We start from the raw sequence: 17,937 nt of genomic DNA on the forward strand, positions 1-17,937 counted from the left end.
ACCTTACTGTGCTTGATTTGCTTGTGCCGCGGCGTGAACCTTCCCAATCTTCTGCTGTTTCCTGAGCGCTCCATCAGTGGGTCGCAATTCAAGGTTCAGGGTTCAAGGTTCTGCAAAGTTCAGCTTTTTCCAGGCTGTTATGAATGATATTCTATATGATATTATGATATACGATATGATATTATGCTCTTTGTGTAGCGGTAAATGTATGTTATGCAGCATACACATGGTTTTGTAGATGTAGCCGTGTCTACAAAAAGCATGTTTGATTTTGTTATGTTTGACTGCTCGAACTCCTGTCACGCTCATATGACCTTGGGTGACATTTGCAAGCACATGTATTGAAAATTCTGACACTTCCTATTGTCAGACCACAAAGAAACACTTGAGCATTGAATCTTGCACCTCATTGGAGGATTCACAATCAGGAAGTGACCTTGGATACACCTCTTATATTAAAAGGGGTGAATCCAGGAAGACCTTTGATACAGAATATATTTAGTGTGTCTTCGCCAACAACAGTATCCACAAAAACCACCAATCCCAAATACAGTTCACAAAGAACACGGCACATTTTAGCCTTGATTTATTGTTTTATTTAATAATGGTATTAGTTTTTATAAAATAAGCAGATATTTGAACTTCTGAGGATTTGGGTTGGTTCGTGATACAGCGGCCAGATATCTGGTTGCAGTATAAGCGCACGTTTGTTAGCATGCCATTTACAAAGTATTGTTCTTGGATCCATTGGCACGTCGTTAAGTGTTTTAGGCAATTTGGATCTCATTAACAAAGCTTCACTCTTAGTCCTGCCTTCGTTCCAACCAGTAGCGCTTAACTGCACCACTTATAATATTATTATAGGTTGCAGATTTTGCAGTAATACTGCAGTAATTTAAAAGAACGGTAGTTATCTTTGTAAAGGTGTTTTGGTGAAAGTCTGCTTAGAGAGGTATGTAACTATGGGGTTCTGTTCATACTTACTAGCCTCAAATATTTAACCATATTTACTTATGGCTAAATGACAGTACAGTATGTTTTAAATAAGTAACTGGGTTGTAATAAAATAACTTAAATCTAAAAATCTTATTTCAGTTCAAAGTCCAGATACTTTTCAAATCTGTATGACTTTCATTTTTGCGTAAAACACAAAAGCAGATGTTTAGCAGAATGTTCACGCTGCTCTTTTTCATACAATAAAATACAGCAGGGGATGTAAATCTTATAAAATGACAAATAAATAAATGACAAAAGTAAATGGAGACAAAAAAGCGCTATGAAAGTGGTCCATATGTCTCATGCACAATATTTTAAATCCATATGCAATCATGACAGGAAATAGACCAAAACTTAATTTGGTTACTGTCTTTCACCATAATTTTAGTATTATTTAGTATATAATTACTTTATATATGTTTTTAGGAATATTTTGAATTAGCTTTTATTTTTCAATTTTTCATTTTAATTTGTTTAATTTTTAGCAATGTTGTTATGTGTTTATTTAACCGATTCGTGTTAGTTTATTTAATTTTTAGTAATTTATTTATAATTTTAGTGTTTTAGCGTTTCCAACATTTCGAATTATTGTTTAGCTTATGTTTATTTTATCTAATATTATATTTTGCTAAATTTCAATTAATGAAAATGTTTAGTTTTTTAAAGATTTATTTGAGGTGTTTTTGCCTATACATTATGATTGGACAGATCACAGCTGACAGCAAGCGAAGTGGGAGAGAGAAAGGGGATGGCATCGGGAAAGGTTCTCGAGTTGGGATTCGAACTCGGGATGAAAATGTTTTAATACTTGACTTAATAATAACCCTGGTGCAAATTAAAACTTGATGCCAGGTTTGACGTTTCCTATGTGTTTCGAAACCATATTTTTCTTAACTGAAATAGAGCATCGGTGACATTCTTCAAAACATCTCCTTTTGTGTTCCACAGAAGAAAGCAAGTCAAACGGGTTTACATGTAGACTGACATGAGGGTGAGTAAATTGTAACAGAATTAAAACTAATAAAGAAATAAGTGAGCTTCCTATTTTTCATCATTTGAGCTTTTTAGTCTCTATACACTCCATTGAACTCTCATTACTCACAAAACACAATTTTTTTGAAATATCTGGGCCGTGTTCCATTGGCCGTTCCAACGAACTGCGAGCTGAGGTATTGTTACAAATTACTCTTGGCAAAACGGCCTATCATTTGTGACAATAAGAGGTCATTTTTCATGTCTGACCTTCTGTTTGGGCTGCATTTCTGATCCTGTGTAATTATGTCTTTGTGCTTCAGAATGTGGAAATTTAATCGCTTTTACAAAGAGGCCCGGCAAACAGCAGCGGCGGAGAAAGAGTTTTAGAAGAGCTACGCGACCATTTTAACAGGACAACATGTTTGAATGAGATGTTCCAGCACTGGCTCTAAATGGATTTCTGAAGTGGTTGTTTGTGAGGATTTTCAATCGAACGTAACCTTGAGTCTTTTTTATGGGAGGTCCGTCGGATTTAAGTGCTGGTATAGCATGAAGAGCCTGAATACATGCATTTCTCTCTCTCCATCTCCCTCCATCTGTCTCGTTCCCCCTCTCCTCTCTCCTCTCTCTCTCTCTCTCTGTCTGTCTGCCTCTTTTTCTTTCTGAAATTGAAAAATCTGCCTCTGAAGTTGTTGCCATTGTCTGGGTAATTAATGGAATGCTGAGAGCGAGGTCCAGGTGCTTAAAGAGTTTTTTTTATCTTTCTTTCTCCTCATGACTAATAAGGATAAAAAAATACACATTAGTGCTTTTGTGGTCCTTCTTTTTTATATATAAACTTATGTATAATACATGCATTTAAATGAAAGGACGGTGGCCTTCGCTGTGTTCCGTTTCAAACCCACCACATTTGTTTTGCATGTTGAGGTGAGGTTTAGCATAACAATCCAACTGCTCCTATTTAATATGCATCTATTAATTCGTCCATTTCAGAAGTTGGGAAGTTTGGGTCAAGGCCTCCGAGCAGTATTTTAAGCTGAGCTAAAAGTTTCTCGCTACAAATAACCGTGGCCTGATGTCTATTGATGTGCGCTGATTATTTATAGACGGTTACTGTTTGTGTAGAAGACGCAGGGCTGATTTTATTGAATAATATGTACATGGAGTTGTTAGCTGGGATGCATAATTAATGATATGTTAATGAATATTATAATTATTGTTTGTAGGTGACACACTTAAATGGATAATGTACCCAAAAATTTTAAATTCTTTAAAAAATCTTAAAAGTGTGTGTGTGTGTATATAATAAAGCACTATGACAGTGGTTCATATGTCTCATGCACAATATTTTAAATCTGTATGAAATCATATGATTGGAAATAGACCGAAACTTAAGTTGTTATTTACTGTCATTCACTTACTTTATCAGCATCATTTTAGTATTATTTATATATTTAGTGTATATATATATATATATATATATATATTCTCATCTTTTTAAGTGGGAGAACTTGCACAATTGGTGGCTGACTAAATACTTTTTTGCCCCACTGTATATATATAAGTTTGTATTCATATTTTGAATTAGCTTTTACTTTTCTTTTCATTTTTTATTTTAGTTATTTAAATTATTATAAATATTATTTAGTTATTTTGTTATGTGCTTATTTTACAGATTAGGGTTAATTTATTTTATTTAGCATTTTTAGTCATTTCTTTATAATTTGTGTTTTAATGTTGCCAAGGCAACATTTCTAATTATTGTTTAGCTTAAGTTTTTCATCTAATATTTATATTTTGTTTTATTTAGCTTTATTTCAGTTGACGAAAACGTTTTTAATACGTTAACCCTAAAAGGATAATACACCCAAAAAGGAAAAAAAAAATCACACACACACACACAAATAATATAACAATAATAAAACAAACATTTTTCATAACACACTTCAGTACACTGTTAAAAAGTGCATTTTGTAATAATGTCAAATTAAGATTTACTTTAAAGTACATTTTAAATCTAATTTAAATTTCTAATCTTTAATCTAATTTTGAATTTAATCTTTTATCATATTTTTAAAAAATGCACTTATTTTGATGTGTTGACTAGCATACTAAAGCACATGTAAAGTATTTTAACTATAGTCTTTTATTTGATACTAAATTTAAAGGTGTTCTATATATATATATATATATATATATATATATATATTAAATATGCTAAATTGCAGCTTCATTGTTACAAATGTGTAATTGTACATATATTTAAATACACAATATAAGTTCGATTTTTAAGAAATAATTTTTAGAAATGACAAAATTTTAGATTTTTATAAATAACTATAATACATTTGCATGCGATTAAATGTTCAAAAACTTTACATTCAGTTCACATTCTGAATATTCTTTTAAAGTTGTATTTCTGTTCTAAGTTCTCTTTAAAGGGGTGGTTCACTGGTTTTATTCTAGGCTTGATTGTGTTTATGGGGTGCAGTCTAACATGTGTTAATGCTTAGTTTGAAAAAAAAAAAAAAACGCATTATTTTTCACACCATTTACCTTTATTCCACACCGCTCTGTCCCTTCTCTGAGAAACGCGCTGATCATTTCCTTCTTTTATGAAGCCCCTCCCTCAGAAATAGGCGATGGGCTCTGATTGGTTAGCTTGCCCAGTATGTTGTGATTGGCTAAACTGCCTCTAGTGCGTGTCTAAACGTCCCTACTGCATATGTTAGCTGTTAATATACAGTTTTGTCCTGATTGAAGCTTTAATACAGTACGGCAACTGCACACACGTCCATGTTTAACGCTTCTCATAGCTGTGTGAAAATAAGAGTATAATTGTAACAGTTCATTGCTGGAGCTGAGCTGAATGAGAGAGAGAGAGAGAGAGCTAGACGTTTTCTCTTCCTCTTCTCTAAAGCAGCGCAGCATGGCCCCGCCCCCGTTGCCGCCTTTTCCCGAGGGTGGGGTTTATCTGGGATTGTGATGTCATGAACCCCGGAAGTAACTTGTTGTAGTCCCTACCAGCCATTTTTGTAGGCATTAAACTGCCAGAATTTTAAAAGACGATATCTCTGTTTGCATTGAACTTTCAGCTTCGTAACTTTGCAGATATTGTTTATGCTCAAACAGCAACATTACACACTAAATAATGTTAAAAAAGTGAAATCGCAATCAATCACTCCTTTAAGGTCCCTTTAAGTAACTGAATTCATTCCATTTGCATTTTACTTCTAGGTTATATTTCCTCATGGTTGTGGTGAAATAATCCAATCGTAATCTCTTGTTGTTTTTGACTGACTACCGTATTGATGGATTCGAGCGGTCTGAATGAATCTGTCAGTGCTGCAGTCTGTTCTCACAGTCGCTCAGCAGGACGGCTCTCAAAATGAAGGGCTTCAGTAAATCGTGCGGTTGTGTTGGTTTAGGGCTCTTGCCAGAGTATATGCTTTCTATTTTAGATTTAAAACAGCTCAGATCTGTGCCTGTGAAGAATTTGGTGTGCAGCTCAATCAATTTTGCTATCATTTGAAAATACGGTTTTGTGCTTGTGTGATTGAGAATAATGAATTTTTGGTTTACAAATATTTATATATCACTGTGGAAATCATAATGTTGATATTCTATGAAATGTTAGTATATGCTTGGCCACATTTAGGAATTGTTTACAGGTCAAAGATCTGTTCTGATATGCAAAAGAGCACTTTTAAGTTCAAACAGCTGCATTTAATATGAATTGAAACGCAATAAATTGCAATTAACATGCAAAGTGTCCAAAACATAATTTTCTTTGCATTTAGAATATTATTTTTGTGAAAAGTATAACATAAAAGTGTGCTAAATTGCAATTTTTGGGTGTGAAAAGTATGCTAGAATGTGTTATTTTCTCTGTATTAATTCTTATTTCTCAATCTTTCAGGAGAACCTGAGAAAACCTAAAGACAGACTTCCAAACGAATGCAGTCTGAACGTACCCATGGAGGCCGAACTGACATCCCAATATTCACCTCCTCAGCAGAACAGCGACCTGTGTCTTCATTGAAACAATTCTTCACGTCTTGTGTTTTGGTAAAGTGCAGATAGTGTGTAAATGATGTCCTTAAAGGGATAGTTCACCCAAAAATTAAAATTCTGTCAGCATTTATTAACCCTCAACTTTTTCTTTTATTTAGTTCTGCTTCTCTTTGCTTTTTTTTTCTTGTTTGCTTTGGTTTGTTTTTGTTTCGTTTTCCTTTCTGTTCCTCTGCTTTTGTTTTGTTTCTTTTTTATTTTGTATTGTTTTGATTTATTCTACTTTTTGTTTTGCTCCAATTTGCTTTTTATTTTGCATTTTATTTAGTTTTGCTTCAATTTGCTTTTGCTTTGCTTTTTGTTTTCCTTTCCTCTGCTTTTGTTTTGCTTCCATTAGCCTGTTTGAGTTTCGTTCTTCTGTTGAACACAAAATAAGATCATTTGAAGAATGTTGGTAACCAAACAGTTGACGGTAGCCATTGACTTCCATAGTATGGACAAAAATGCTTGTTTGATTACCAACACTCTTCAAAATATCTTTTTGGTTTCAACTTGAAGGTGAGTAAATGATGACAGAATTGTCATTTTTAGGTGAACTGTCCCTTTAATGTTTCTACATATTTTGTCATTTATCTTGGCGTAAACTACAATAATGTTCATTTGTGACAAACAGTCTTACTATTATGAATGTCTTATTGAAGATTTACTCTATTTTGTACATGTTTCATCTTTAATAAGCTATAATTAATCTTTGCTGTAAATAATAGGCAGTTGAATACTTTTTAGTTTGTCTTCACACTATATATGCGAGTGTAACAGGATTAGGCACGAGTTCTTGAAATCTGAAGCCATTTTCCTATTCTTGAATTTGTATCAAGTGTTCATGTTTGTATGATTAGTAGGGTGAAACTTGATGATCATCGATGCCAGAAATAGAAATAAAACAACAACTTTTGGCATAATAGTCATTTATTAAAATATGATGGAAAGATTCCAAGAGCTTGTATGGAAACTCTTTATGGCAAGAGGTGACATCAGAGATGCGGGTCTGACTGCGGCTTCCAGCGCACAAACAAGAGAATCCCAATCCAAACATTCAGGAGGGTAAGCACACATCCAAAGCAGCTGCAGGACTTCCGGTGGTGGGGAACAAAATGGGAACGAGGGGCACTGGATTTCTTAAGATTGTCGGTCTGATCAACACACAACACAGTAGAGTCACAAAACGAAGCAAATACAAACCAATTTCCCTAGAATCAATAAAGAAGTGGTCTTATGTACAAATGGGGGCGTAGATGCCATGCAGCAAATGTTGATTAAAGCAGTTGTGCTCCTACAAAATACTTTCTACAACATTTTTGTCAATGTAAATCATTTACATTGATAAGGTGTGTAACATCATGTTTGTTAAAAAAAAATGGTCTGATGATTGGGAGAAGTCACCATGGTGGCTATTTTCACTGCTTTTTAAATCAACACATTTCATTTCAGGTGTGATACAACAGGCACCTTAACATTTTTTACTGCGTGGACGATACTTTTTGACCTTTTACAGTCAACACGAAATGATACTTGTGACCCAATTTACTTCCATATTTTGACATTTCCACATAAAGCAGTTAATTTCATCAGAAAAAATTGTGGCAATACTTTTTGGTAATGAGTAGTGGCCGTTACATGTCAAAATAGAGCTGAATGTGAGTTTGCAGTGGATTTTGGGAAATTACTCCTTCTGAAACACAAGCACATACTTTTGAGGAGATTTTTCATAGGAAAATGAAGGCTGAAGGCCAAGTTTGTCGTCAGTAATGTTAAGGTTTCTTAAAAAAACAACAAAAAAACTTATCATCATTTGCAATTTATTACAGTACAGTTTATAATATTAATTTTGATTCATTTACTGCTTTTGTTTGACTTGGTTTTGTATTCCTTCCCCTTGCTTTTGTTTTGTTTTTCTTTGTTCTGCTTTCCCTTTCTCTGCTTTTGTTTTGTTTGGCTTTATGTTTTCTGTTTTCCTTTCCTCTGTTTTATTTATTTTTCCTTCCATTAGCTTGTTTTGTTTTGCTTTCACTTTTTCTGCTTTCATTTAGTTTTGCTTCTCTTTGCTTTTGTTTCGATTTCTTTTCTGTGCCTCTGCTTTTGTTTTGTTTGCGTTGTTTTGTTTTTGTTTCGTTTTTCTTTCTGTTCCTCTGCTTTTGTTTTGTTTGCTTTGTTTTTGTTTCGTTTTTTTCTGTTCCTCTGCTTTTGTTTTGTTTGCTTTGTTTCATTTTCCTTTCTGTTCCTCTGCTTTTGTTTTGTTTGCTTTGTTTTGTTTTTGTTTCGTTTTCATTTCTGTTCCTCTGCTTTTGTTTTGTTTGCTTTGTTTTATTTTCCTTTCTGTGCCTCTGCTTTAGTTTTTGTTTGCTTTGCTTTGTTTTGTTTTTCTTTCTGTTCCTCTGCTTTTGTTTTGTTTGCTTTGTTTTTGTTTCATTTTCCTTTCTGTTCCTCTGCTTTTGTTTTGTTTGCTTTGTTTTTGTTTCGTTTTCCTTTGTTCCTCTGCTTTTGTTTTGTTTGCTTTTTGTTTAGTTTTTCTTTCTGTGCCTCTGCTTTTGTTTAGTTTTGCTTTCATTTCCTCTGCTTTTGTTTAGTTTTGCTTTCATTTCCTCTGCTTTTGTTTTCTTTTGTTTGTAATTGAATAATATTGGCTATTTTCTGCTCTAGGTGACACCAGCTGATAGATATGGAAGCAAATTGGATCAATTTTGATTTCGTGTTGACATGAACACTAATTTTATAAAATACAGTCAAATGAAGTGTTCAGGAAAATCAACGGCAGTCCCCAATCATCAAAGCTCTCATCCGTTCATTGTGAAGCAAACAGGTAAGTACAAGTGAAGGACAGACGCTTTGGTATAGAACACAGACGCTATCATGAAAACATTCAGTGAAATCTCACGATAGAAAAGATGCACCAGTCAGTCACACCGGATCACTTCAGTACAGCTCTTGATATTTTACAGTGGCAGGACTGATGGTTATTTAATGTGAATCACTCAATCACCATTTAGCGCCGTAACTGCATCTCGTATCTACATTTTTAAAAACGTGCTACAGTAAACAAATACATTTAGTCATGACCCCACCCCACTGTGCAGGAACACATGGATGAAACCAAAACAATAAATTAAGCTTAACCAGTGACGTACAATTCAAACGTAGAACGTAAAAACAGATGTCCACAGAAATAAGCCAGCACAATAAAAAAAAAAAAAAAACATTTCGAAACTCAGTATTAAGTGAGATTCCTCTCTGATTTAGTGTCTCACGACATAATTAAGTACTGGTTAAGAAAGATGAAAACTACACACCTAAGAAAGCAAACGAGGAATATAATATTTTCTGAACATTTTGTTTAGTTTTATATGAAATAATTGCTTTGCAATTGAACGCATCACAGTTATCTCCCACATGACCACATGAATGTAAACACCTCATTTCTTTTCAATTGTATAACATTAATACGTTATATATATATGTACTTTTTATTTTACATATCGTAATTCACATCAGCACGGTTAGCTAGCATGGAAATGAAATAAGGCAAGACTCACATGACTGTGGCATCACAAATTATTAATACTGATAGTTAAAGTTGTTGTTTTTTTCTCTCTTTTTTGTTCTCTGCAGGCTTTGGTCTTGTGTTGACGGAGGCGGTATTTCTTCACACTGGCTTTGAGACTGCGCTATATTCGTATTCACATTTGTTGATGAACAAACTGCCAAAATGTTCCAACCGAGCTGAAAAATCTACACTAATAAATAGAAAAAAGTGTGTTGTGAGTTTTTGAGGGCGAATCTTAGTAAATACATTTCCAGGTCACAATGCATCCCACAAATCAAAAAATAAGAAAATATTTTTATTAAGGTTTTATAGTTGCATTAATTTGGTAATTGTTAATAATGATTAATTCCCATTTCCATAACAATTAAGCATTTTTACTCCCAAAATTTAGTTTATTTTGAATTATCTATTAAATGTTTATGTCTGGACAATTTAGCACATTTACCTCAAAAATTATTTTTAATATGAATTATTTTCATTAAATTAATTATAAAATTGTTACTAATTATTCATTCTTATTTTCATGACAATTTAGTATTTTTACAACCAGATTTTTTTTGTATTCAATTATGTATTCAATTTTTATTATGTCATGACAGGTGAGCACATTCCTGTCCACAATTCTTTTTAAAATGAATTATTTTAATTCAGTTCATAATAAAATTGTTAATGATTATTAATTCTTCTATAACAATTTAGAATTGTATTCCCAAAATTCTGTTTTATTGTGAATTGTTATATTTTTATTAATTGCTATGACAATTTAGCACATTTAACTCCAAAATTTATTTTTTCAGTCAAACAAATTAATAAAATCACTAATAATTATTTATTTCTTACTTTCATGACAGCATTTAGCACATTTGCCTACAAAATTACTTTTTATTCAGTGTTCAGAATAATTTATTAGTTTTTTCGTGCTATTGGACTAAATATTAGACATCAATAATTTCTCATTTCTCTCTTATGATTTTGAGATTAAATATGACCCGGACATGTTCTTGACACATTTTGTGATATTCCTCCTTTTCCACTTTTGGTGAGAAAATATTGGTAAAAGCAGCCTCAGAGTGACAAAGAAGAAGAAATGGCTGCCCATTTGAAAAGAGGGGGTTTTTTTTGGTGAGGTGTTGGAATAAAGTCTTAGTTGGGGCAGATGCGGGCAATGGCTGGTTGTCCATCTTACCTCCGCCTACTGGCTCCGGCCCAGCTTGTGTGCCTTAAAACAGACAGAGGAAGGCCACATGGCCAGGTCCTAATGGAAACTTTGGGTCAATGCTGGCAAACCAGTCTTGAAAGAGCACCCAGTCCTTTCCCAGTAATCTTAAACCCGCCACCTCAAGTCTGAGTGTAAGGTGGACGATTCGATCAGCTGCACACACAACAAATAACGACTGACAGTCATGGTTCGACAATACTACGACAAATCCGCAGCCTAGAGGTCATTATATCTCTGGATTCATTCATTTCTTTACCAGAAATGTATCTCCTTCGCCAAACCCTCGCTATGGGGTTCTCAGATCCAAAGTGTTCGGCCCAGCACAAACCCATGCAGTGAGTGTGCTTTGGTCGAAGGCTATGTCTGGTGATGACGCTGGACTGAGGTGGTGCTGGGAGCAGTGTGTGCGATGTGTTGAGACGAAAGACTCGCCGCCGGTCCTCAGGCACGTTTGGCGTGCAGCATCTCTATAAGTAGATTGTTACAGGGCACGTCACCGTTCAGGTGTTTGTAGTATAGATACTCCTCGGCCTGCAGGCTGATGGCCCGGATCTCCGGCAGCCGCAGCAGCAGCTGGCCGAACTTGTCCATCTGCTGAGGATAGTTGCACATGACATAGTCCAGCAGCGCCGCGTTGACCTGTTCCTGGACGCTCTCCACCAGGTGGAAGTTCTCCAGGTTCTTGACGTCTGAAGAAAGGTGAGATAAAGACAATTTTGGGGTTACTAAAATGTGGGTGGTTATATACACTGTTTATTTTTTTTGATAATCAGAATCAGAAAACCAGTCTTGAAGTCTCATATGCTCACCAAGGCTGTGCTTATTTGAGCGAAAATGCAGTAATACTGTGAAATATTATTGCAATTTAAAATAGCTGTTTTCTATTTGAATATATTGTAAAATGTATTTTATCCCTGTGATCCATTACTCCAGTCTTCAGTGTCACATCATGATCCTCAATTATTATTGGAGTTCAGTTATTAATAATAGTTATTATTATTATTATCAATGATGAAAACAGATGCTGCTGCTGCTTCATATTTATGTGGAAACCAGTAACCAGGATTTCAGGATTCTTTGATGAACAAAAAAAAGACAGCATTTATTTGAAATATAAATATTTTCTAACATTAGAAAATGTCTGTTTAATGCATCCTAGCTGAATAAAAGTATTCATTTAATTTTTTTTTTTTTATACTGTAATGTCTCATGGTTTCCACAAAAATATTAAGCAGCACAACTGTTTTAATCATTGACAATGATAAAAACAAATGTTTCTTAAAGCACCAAATCAGCATAGAATGATTTCTGAATGATGATGCTGAAAATTCAGTTTTGCATTACAGGAATATATTACATTTTTACATGTTATTTTAAATGGTAATAATATTGCCCATTATATTGCACTGCATTGTGGTATTATTGATCAAATAAACGCAGCCTTTGTGGGCATAAAAGACTTCTTTCAAAAACATAAAGAAACTGTAATTATTCCAAACTTCTGACTTTTCTAACATTAGAAAATGTCTGTTTAATGCATCCTAGCTGAATAAAAGTATTCATTTAATTGTTTTTTTTTATATACTGTAATGTCTCATGGTTTCCACAAAAATATTAAGCAGCACAACTGTTTTAATCATTGACAATGATAAAAACAAATGTTTCTTAAAGCACCAAATCAGCATAGAATGATTTCTGAATGATGATGCTGAAAATTCAGTTTTGCATTACAGGAATATATTACATTTTTACATGTTATTTTAAATGGTAATAATATTGCCCATTATATTGCACTGCATTGTGGTATTATTGATCAAATAAACGCAGCCTTTGTGGGCATAAAAGACTTCTTTCAAAAACATAAAGAAACTGTAATTATTCCAAACTTCTGAATGGCAGCGTACATATATTTTTTTATTCCATGCTTAAAATCTCTGGAGATTTTGATGAGAAAGCAAATTAATTTGGGGGAAACAGACCTCCAGGGAGATCTCAAGATCTCAAATGCCTCTTAGTTTTTCATCAGATTTTTGCTTGTCATGTCTTTAATTTATGGCGTGTTAATGTGTTGCAGTGAGCTGCATGTGTTCTTGTGTTTCAGATGAGGGTGTGGATGGTTCTGTGATGGCTGGAGCTGCTAATGAATCCCTGGAGTGTGTCTCTATTTAATCAGGTTTTGAGGGGCCACCTCATGTGATCTTTTATTTATCCCTTTGACCCGGGGTTGAACGGGAGCGTGGTCATCCCGCTGTAGTCCCTCCTAATGGAGACTGCTGGGGTCCGAACGATTGTGAAAGCACTCGGACCCACCCAGCCATATCTAATGAGCCAGCTGACACTTCTCTGCCTGCTCTCTTTTCCCCTAAAAATAATCGAGACTGCCTCGGCCGACAAAAAAAAGAGGGGGTGTAGGGGAAGTGACTCCATCAGCAATGTAATGAGGTCTGTAGAACAAGCCGCGAGTCCTTCATGGCGCTGGTGAGGATGTTTGACCCCTGGGTGACACCAGCAGGCACAATCAGGACAAGGAAGGGGGAGGGGTTAACCAGAAGATGACCAATTACAAATCTCCAGCTCCAGACGGGTTATTTTAGCCCTCGCGAAAAGCGGTAAACAAACACCGACCTGTCAGTCAAGCTGTTTTTGAGGGTGAGATGTTAAGGAAGCCTCTCAAGTACAGAGCAAGAGTGGCGGAAAAACTTGAACAGTCTCTCTGGCTGTCTATCAGTTGCTCTATCTACTGTTCCTTCTGTCTGCCTGTCGTTTTATGTATTATGTCTATCTATCTGTGTCTGTCTGTATGTCTATCTATCTGTCTGCCTGTCTATCTATCTATCTATCTATCTATCTATCTATCTATAAGCCGCGAGTCCTTCATGGCGCTGGTGAGGATGTTTGACCCCTGGGTGACACCAGCAGGCACAATCAGGACAAGGAAGGGGGAGGGGTTAACCAGAAGATGACCAATTACAAATCTCCAGCTCCAGACGGGTTATTTTAGCCCTCGCGAAAAGCGGTAAACAAACACCGACCTGTCAGTCAAGCTGTTTTTGAGGGTGAGATGTTAAGGAAGCCTCTCAAGTACAGAGCAAGAGTGGCGGAAAAACTTGAACAGTCTGTCTGGCTGTCTATCAGTTGCTCTATCTACTGTTCCTTCTGTCTGCCTGTCATTTTATGTATTATGTCTATCTATCTGTGTCTGTCTGTATGTCTATCTATCTGTCTGCCTATCTATCTATCTATATATCTATCTATCTATCTATCTATCTGTCTCCACAAAAATATTAAGCAGCACAACTGTTTTAATCATTGACAATGATAAAAACAAATGTTTCTTAAAGCACCAAATCAGCATAGAATGATTTCTGAATGATGATGCTGAAAATTCAGTTTTGCATTACAGGAATATATTACATTTTTACATGTTATTTTAAATGGTAATAATATTGCCCATTATATTGCACTGCATTGTGGTATTATTGATCAAATAAACGCAGCCTTTGTGGGCATAAAAGACTTCTTTCAAAAACATAAAGAAACTGTAATTATTCCAAACTTCTGAATGGCAGCGTACATATATTTTTTTATTCCATGCTTAAAATCTCTGGAGATTTTGATGAGAAAGCAAATTAATTTGGGGGAAACAGACCTCCAGGGAGATCTCAAGATCTCAAATGCCTCTTAGTTTTTCATCAGATTTTTGCTTGTCATGTCTTTAATTTATGGCGTGTTAATGTGTTGCGGTGAGCTGCATGTGTTCCTGTGTTTCAGATGCTTCTGTGGCGGCAGGAGCTTCTAATGAATCCCTGGCGTGTGGCTCTATTTAATCAGGTTTTGAGGGGCCACCTCATGTGATCTTTTATTTATCCCTTTGACCCGGGGTTGAACGGGAGCGTGGTCATCCCGCTGTAGTCCCTCCTAATGGAGACTGCTGGGGTCCGAACGATTGTGAAAGCACTCGGACCCACCCAGCCATATCTAATGAGCCAGCTGACACTTCTCTGCCTGCTCTCTTTTCCCCTAAAAATAATCGAGACTGCCTCGGCCGACAAAAAAAAGAGGGGGTGTAGGGGAAGTGACTCCATCAGCAATGTAATGAGGTCTGTAGAACAAGCCGCGAGTCCTTCATGGCGCTGGTGAGGATGTTTGACCCCTGGGTGACACCAGCAGGCACAATCAGGACAAGGAAGGGGGAGGGGTTAACCAGAAGATGACCAATTACAAATCTCCAGCTCCAGACGGGTTATTTTAGCCCTCGCGAAAAGCGGTAAACAAACACCGACCTGTCAGTCAAGCTGTTTTTGAGGGTGAGATGTTAAGGAAGCCTCTCAAGTACAGAGCAAGAGTGGCGGAAAAACTTGAACAGTCTGGTTTATCTGTCTGTCGTTCTGTCTATATCTGTCTGTCTGTCTGTCTGTCTATCTGTATTTGTCTCTATATATTGTCTATTCAGTATTTCAGTTTTTGTTTCAAGAAATGTTAAATGTTTGGGAAAAGTTCTGAGTGCCACCTTGCAGAATCATTTTTCTTAACTGAATGACCCGATTTGCTGAATTTCCAAGTGTAGTTACTATGGTTTCTTATTCCAAATTTCTGCAAGTAAGTTGTGGCTCTTTCATTTTTCCATACTAATTAAAGAAAGACATTACAATAAAAAAAGTCAAATTAAATAGCTAATTATTGTGGGGTCGCGTTTGAACATTTCGAAGCACGGGGAGGGGTTAAAAGAGTCGACTGATCGATGACAATGGCTTGATCTCTTCTGCCCCAAGCAAGAGAGGCAGGTTGTGAGGAGAGAATTAACGTGTTTGTTTAATTTATCCACGACAAGAGACGCTTAATCATGCCCTGCTGACAGATACCAAAAAAAACAGGAAAACCGTACAAGCAGCAGTTATCAGTCAGGTTGAAGCATCGCACGGTAAGCACTCTTATTTTCTATCTCAACATTTAGCCACTGTGGGACTAATTATCAACTTTTTCTCTTTTTTTTCCTTCATGAAACAGCCTTAGTGTGCACTAGGGCCGGGATGTAGCCTGCCTCTAAACCCTTAGGTCCTGAGGAATACATTGTTCATTTGACTAGCGCTCATGCTAGACGACCCCACATATCCACTCGCAGACACCCCCAGCACCACCCCTCGCCTTGTGATATGCTGGGATGCTTTTTAATTAGAAAGGATTTTCTAAGTGAAAAAAAGATCATTCCACAAGAAATTCATGCCGGCAACCCCCCAAAGCCCTTGTGAGGTTCATTTGTATACTGACATGGATGCACAAATATAGCAAGACCGCATTCGCCATACACAAAGTTGTTCATCAGCTCACTACAGTAATGGCATATTGATTACAATTTGTTAGTATGCATATTACATATAAAGATATACAAAGATATGGAATTTCACCACTAATAGTTTAGTCAATGTGCAGTTAAATCATAATACCAAATTTGAAAGGCAAATGATGAATCCATTGACATTTCTAGCCGGCTGATGTCAGTGGAATGAATGACTTCCTGTTGGAAGCTAATCAGAAACATATTGTTTAAAAGCAGGGCGATTCAGGACAGTATTGTGTATTTGCAAAAGTTTATGACCGTGTACAAAGAGTTTCAAAGGGCAAAACATCTCCCTCCCTTTGGCTTTACAGCATGCTGTAATCATATAGTCAGTCAAGCATGTCAAAATTTCATCTTTATTCATCATTAACTTCTTCCAGATTCGCACCAATCAGGAAGTGGGGCGGTGCATGAACTCCGCTGACCTCCAAACACCCGTTTTTCATCTAATGCTGAAGCTCTGCTTGTGGCCAATGTCCACCTGGTCACTGGTGATAATATTTACTCAATGCGTTTTACTTCTGTTTAGGTGGTTCGGAGAAATTTTGAGAGCTTTTGGATGCAAAATCAATCGCAACAGTGTTCCATCTAAACTTTATTCTCCTTAACATTGCATATCAATGAGCTCATCGCTTGTTTGTTCTTCCTGACTAAGCCATGTAAAGCCAGGAGGGACGTGGAGGGCTCAATCTGCTCGTCCCTGGTCACCTCTGAGCGCTATGAAAGGGAATTAAACAGGACTGGTACAGTTGGGGATATATTAAGTCAAATGTAGGCCCATCATAGCGGCGCTGAGCAGGTAGAAGAGACGTTCCGGTCGCCCAAGGATGGTTTAGATGCTGCGCACTTGACGCGGGGAAGGTATAAAACGCCTTAGGTGTGATGAAATAAACACGAGAAGCTGGGGCAAACGTTTCTTGTTACAAATGCTAGCTGAAAGGCACTCTGCCTGCTCTTAAGGTAAGGGAAAATATATTTACATCTGCTTATCTTTTGGCGCAATCACTGACAGGAGCGCGCAGGTTCAGGGTGTGGGCTGAACCCACGATAACGATCATGATAAAACTCTCTGTGTTTGGAGGTAATAAATGAAATGGCTTCATCAACAGTTCTATCTATCTGTCTGTCTGTCTGTCTGTCTGTCTGTCTGTCTGTCTATCCTCCGTCCGTCTGTCTGCCTGCCTATCTATCTATCTATCTATCTATCTATCTATCTATCTATCTATCTATCTGTCTGTTTGACTATTTTCCATCTGTCTGTCTGTCTATCTATCTATCTGTCTGTCTATCCTCCATCCGTCTGTCTGTCTGTCTGGCTGTCTATCCTCCGCCTGGCTGTCTGTCTACCTTTCCGCTCTTGATGTCTGTCTGTCTATCTATCTATCTATCTATCTATCTATCTATCTATCTATCTATCTATCTATCTATCTATCTATCTTTCCTTAGTCTGTCTGTCTGTCTGTCTATCTATCTATCTGTCTGTTTGACTATTTTCCATCAGTTTGTCTGTCTATCTGTCTATCTATCTGTCTGTCTGTCTACCTTTCGGCTCTTGATGTCTGTCTGTCTGTCTGTCTGTCTATATATCTATCTATCTATCTATCTATCTATCTATCTATCTATCTATCGGTGTCTGTCTGTCTGTCTATCTATCTGTGTCTGTCTGTCTATCTATCTATCTATCTATCTATCTATCTATCTGTGTCTGTCTGTCTATCTATCTATCTAATTTCTGGAAAGAAGTGTCTGGAAAACCATCATTTTGAGAGGCGAATCAATTCTGAACAGCCAAACGGG

At 36.3% G+C, this 17,937-nt stretch overlaps 2 protein-coding genes across 2 annotated transcripts in view; one reads left to right on the top strand and one right to left on the bottom strand.

Annotated features, from left to right (window-relative positions):
* LOC107593352 (adhesion G-protein coupled receptor D2-like) overlaps positions 1-6,018 on the top strand; it is an 86,300-nt gene extending 80,282 nt beyond the window's left edge. Inside the window, exon 20 of the mRNA XM_016283035.1 lies at positions 5,891-6,018. Coding sequence (XP_016138521.1) covers positions 5,891-6,013 — 123 coding nt within the window. The 3' untranslated portion in view covers positions 6,014-6,018. The remainder of the gene's footprint in view (positions 1-5,890) is intronic.
* A 4,391-nt stretch (positions 6,019-10,409) lies between these two features.
* LOC107593334 (nuclear receptor subfamily 5 group A member 2) overlaps positions 10,410-17,937 on the bottom strand; it is a 61,750-nt gene continuing 54,222 nt past the window's right edge. Inside the window, exon 7 of the mRNA XM_016283019.1 lies at positions 10,410-11,491. Coding sequence (XP_016138505.1) covers positions 11,244-11,491 — 248 coding nt within the window. The 3' untranslated portion in view covers positions 10,410-11,243. The remainder of the gene's footprint in view (positions 11,492-17,937) is intronic.

This window comes from Sinocyclocheilus grahami, unplaced genomic scaffold (assembly GCF_001515645.1).
Source record: "Sinocyclocheilus grahami isolate Dianchi unplaced genomic scaffold, SAMN03320097.WGS_v1.1 scaffold169.1, whole genome shotgun sequence".
NCBI classification, from domain to species: domain Eukaryota; kingdom Metazoa; phylum Chordata; class Actinopteri; order Cypriniformes; family Cyprinidae; genus Sinocyclocheilus; species Sinocyclocheilus grahami.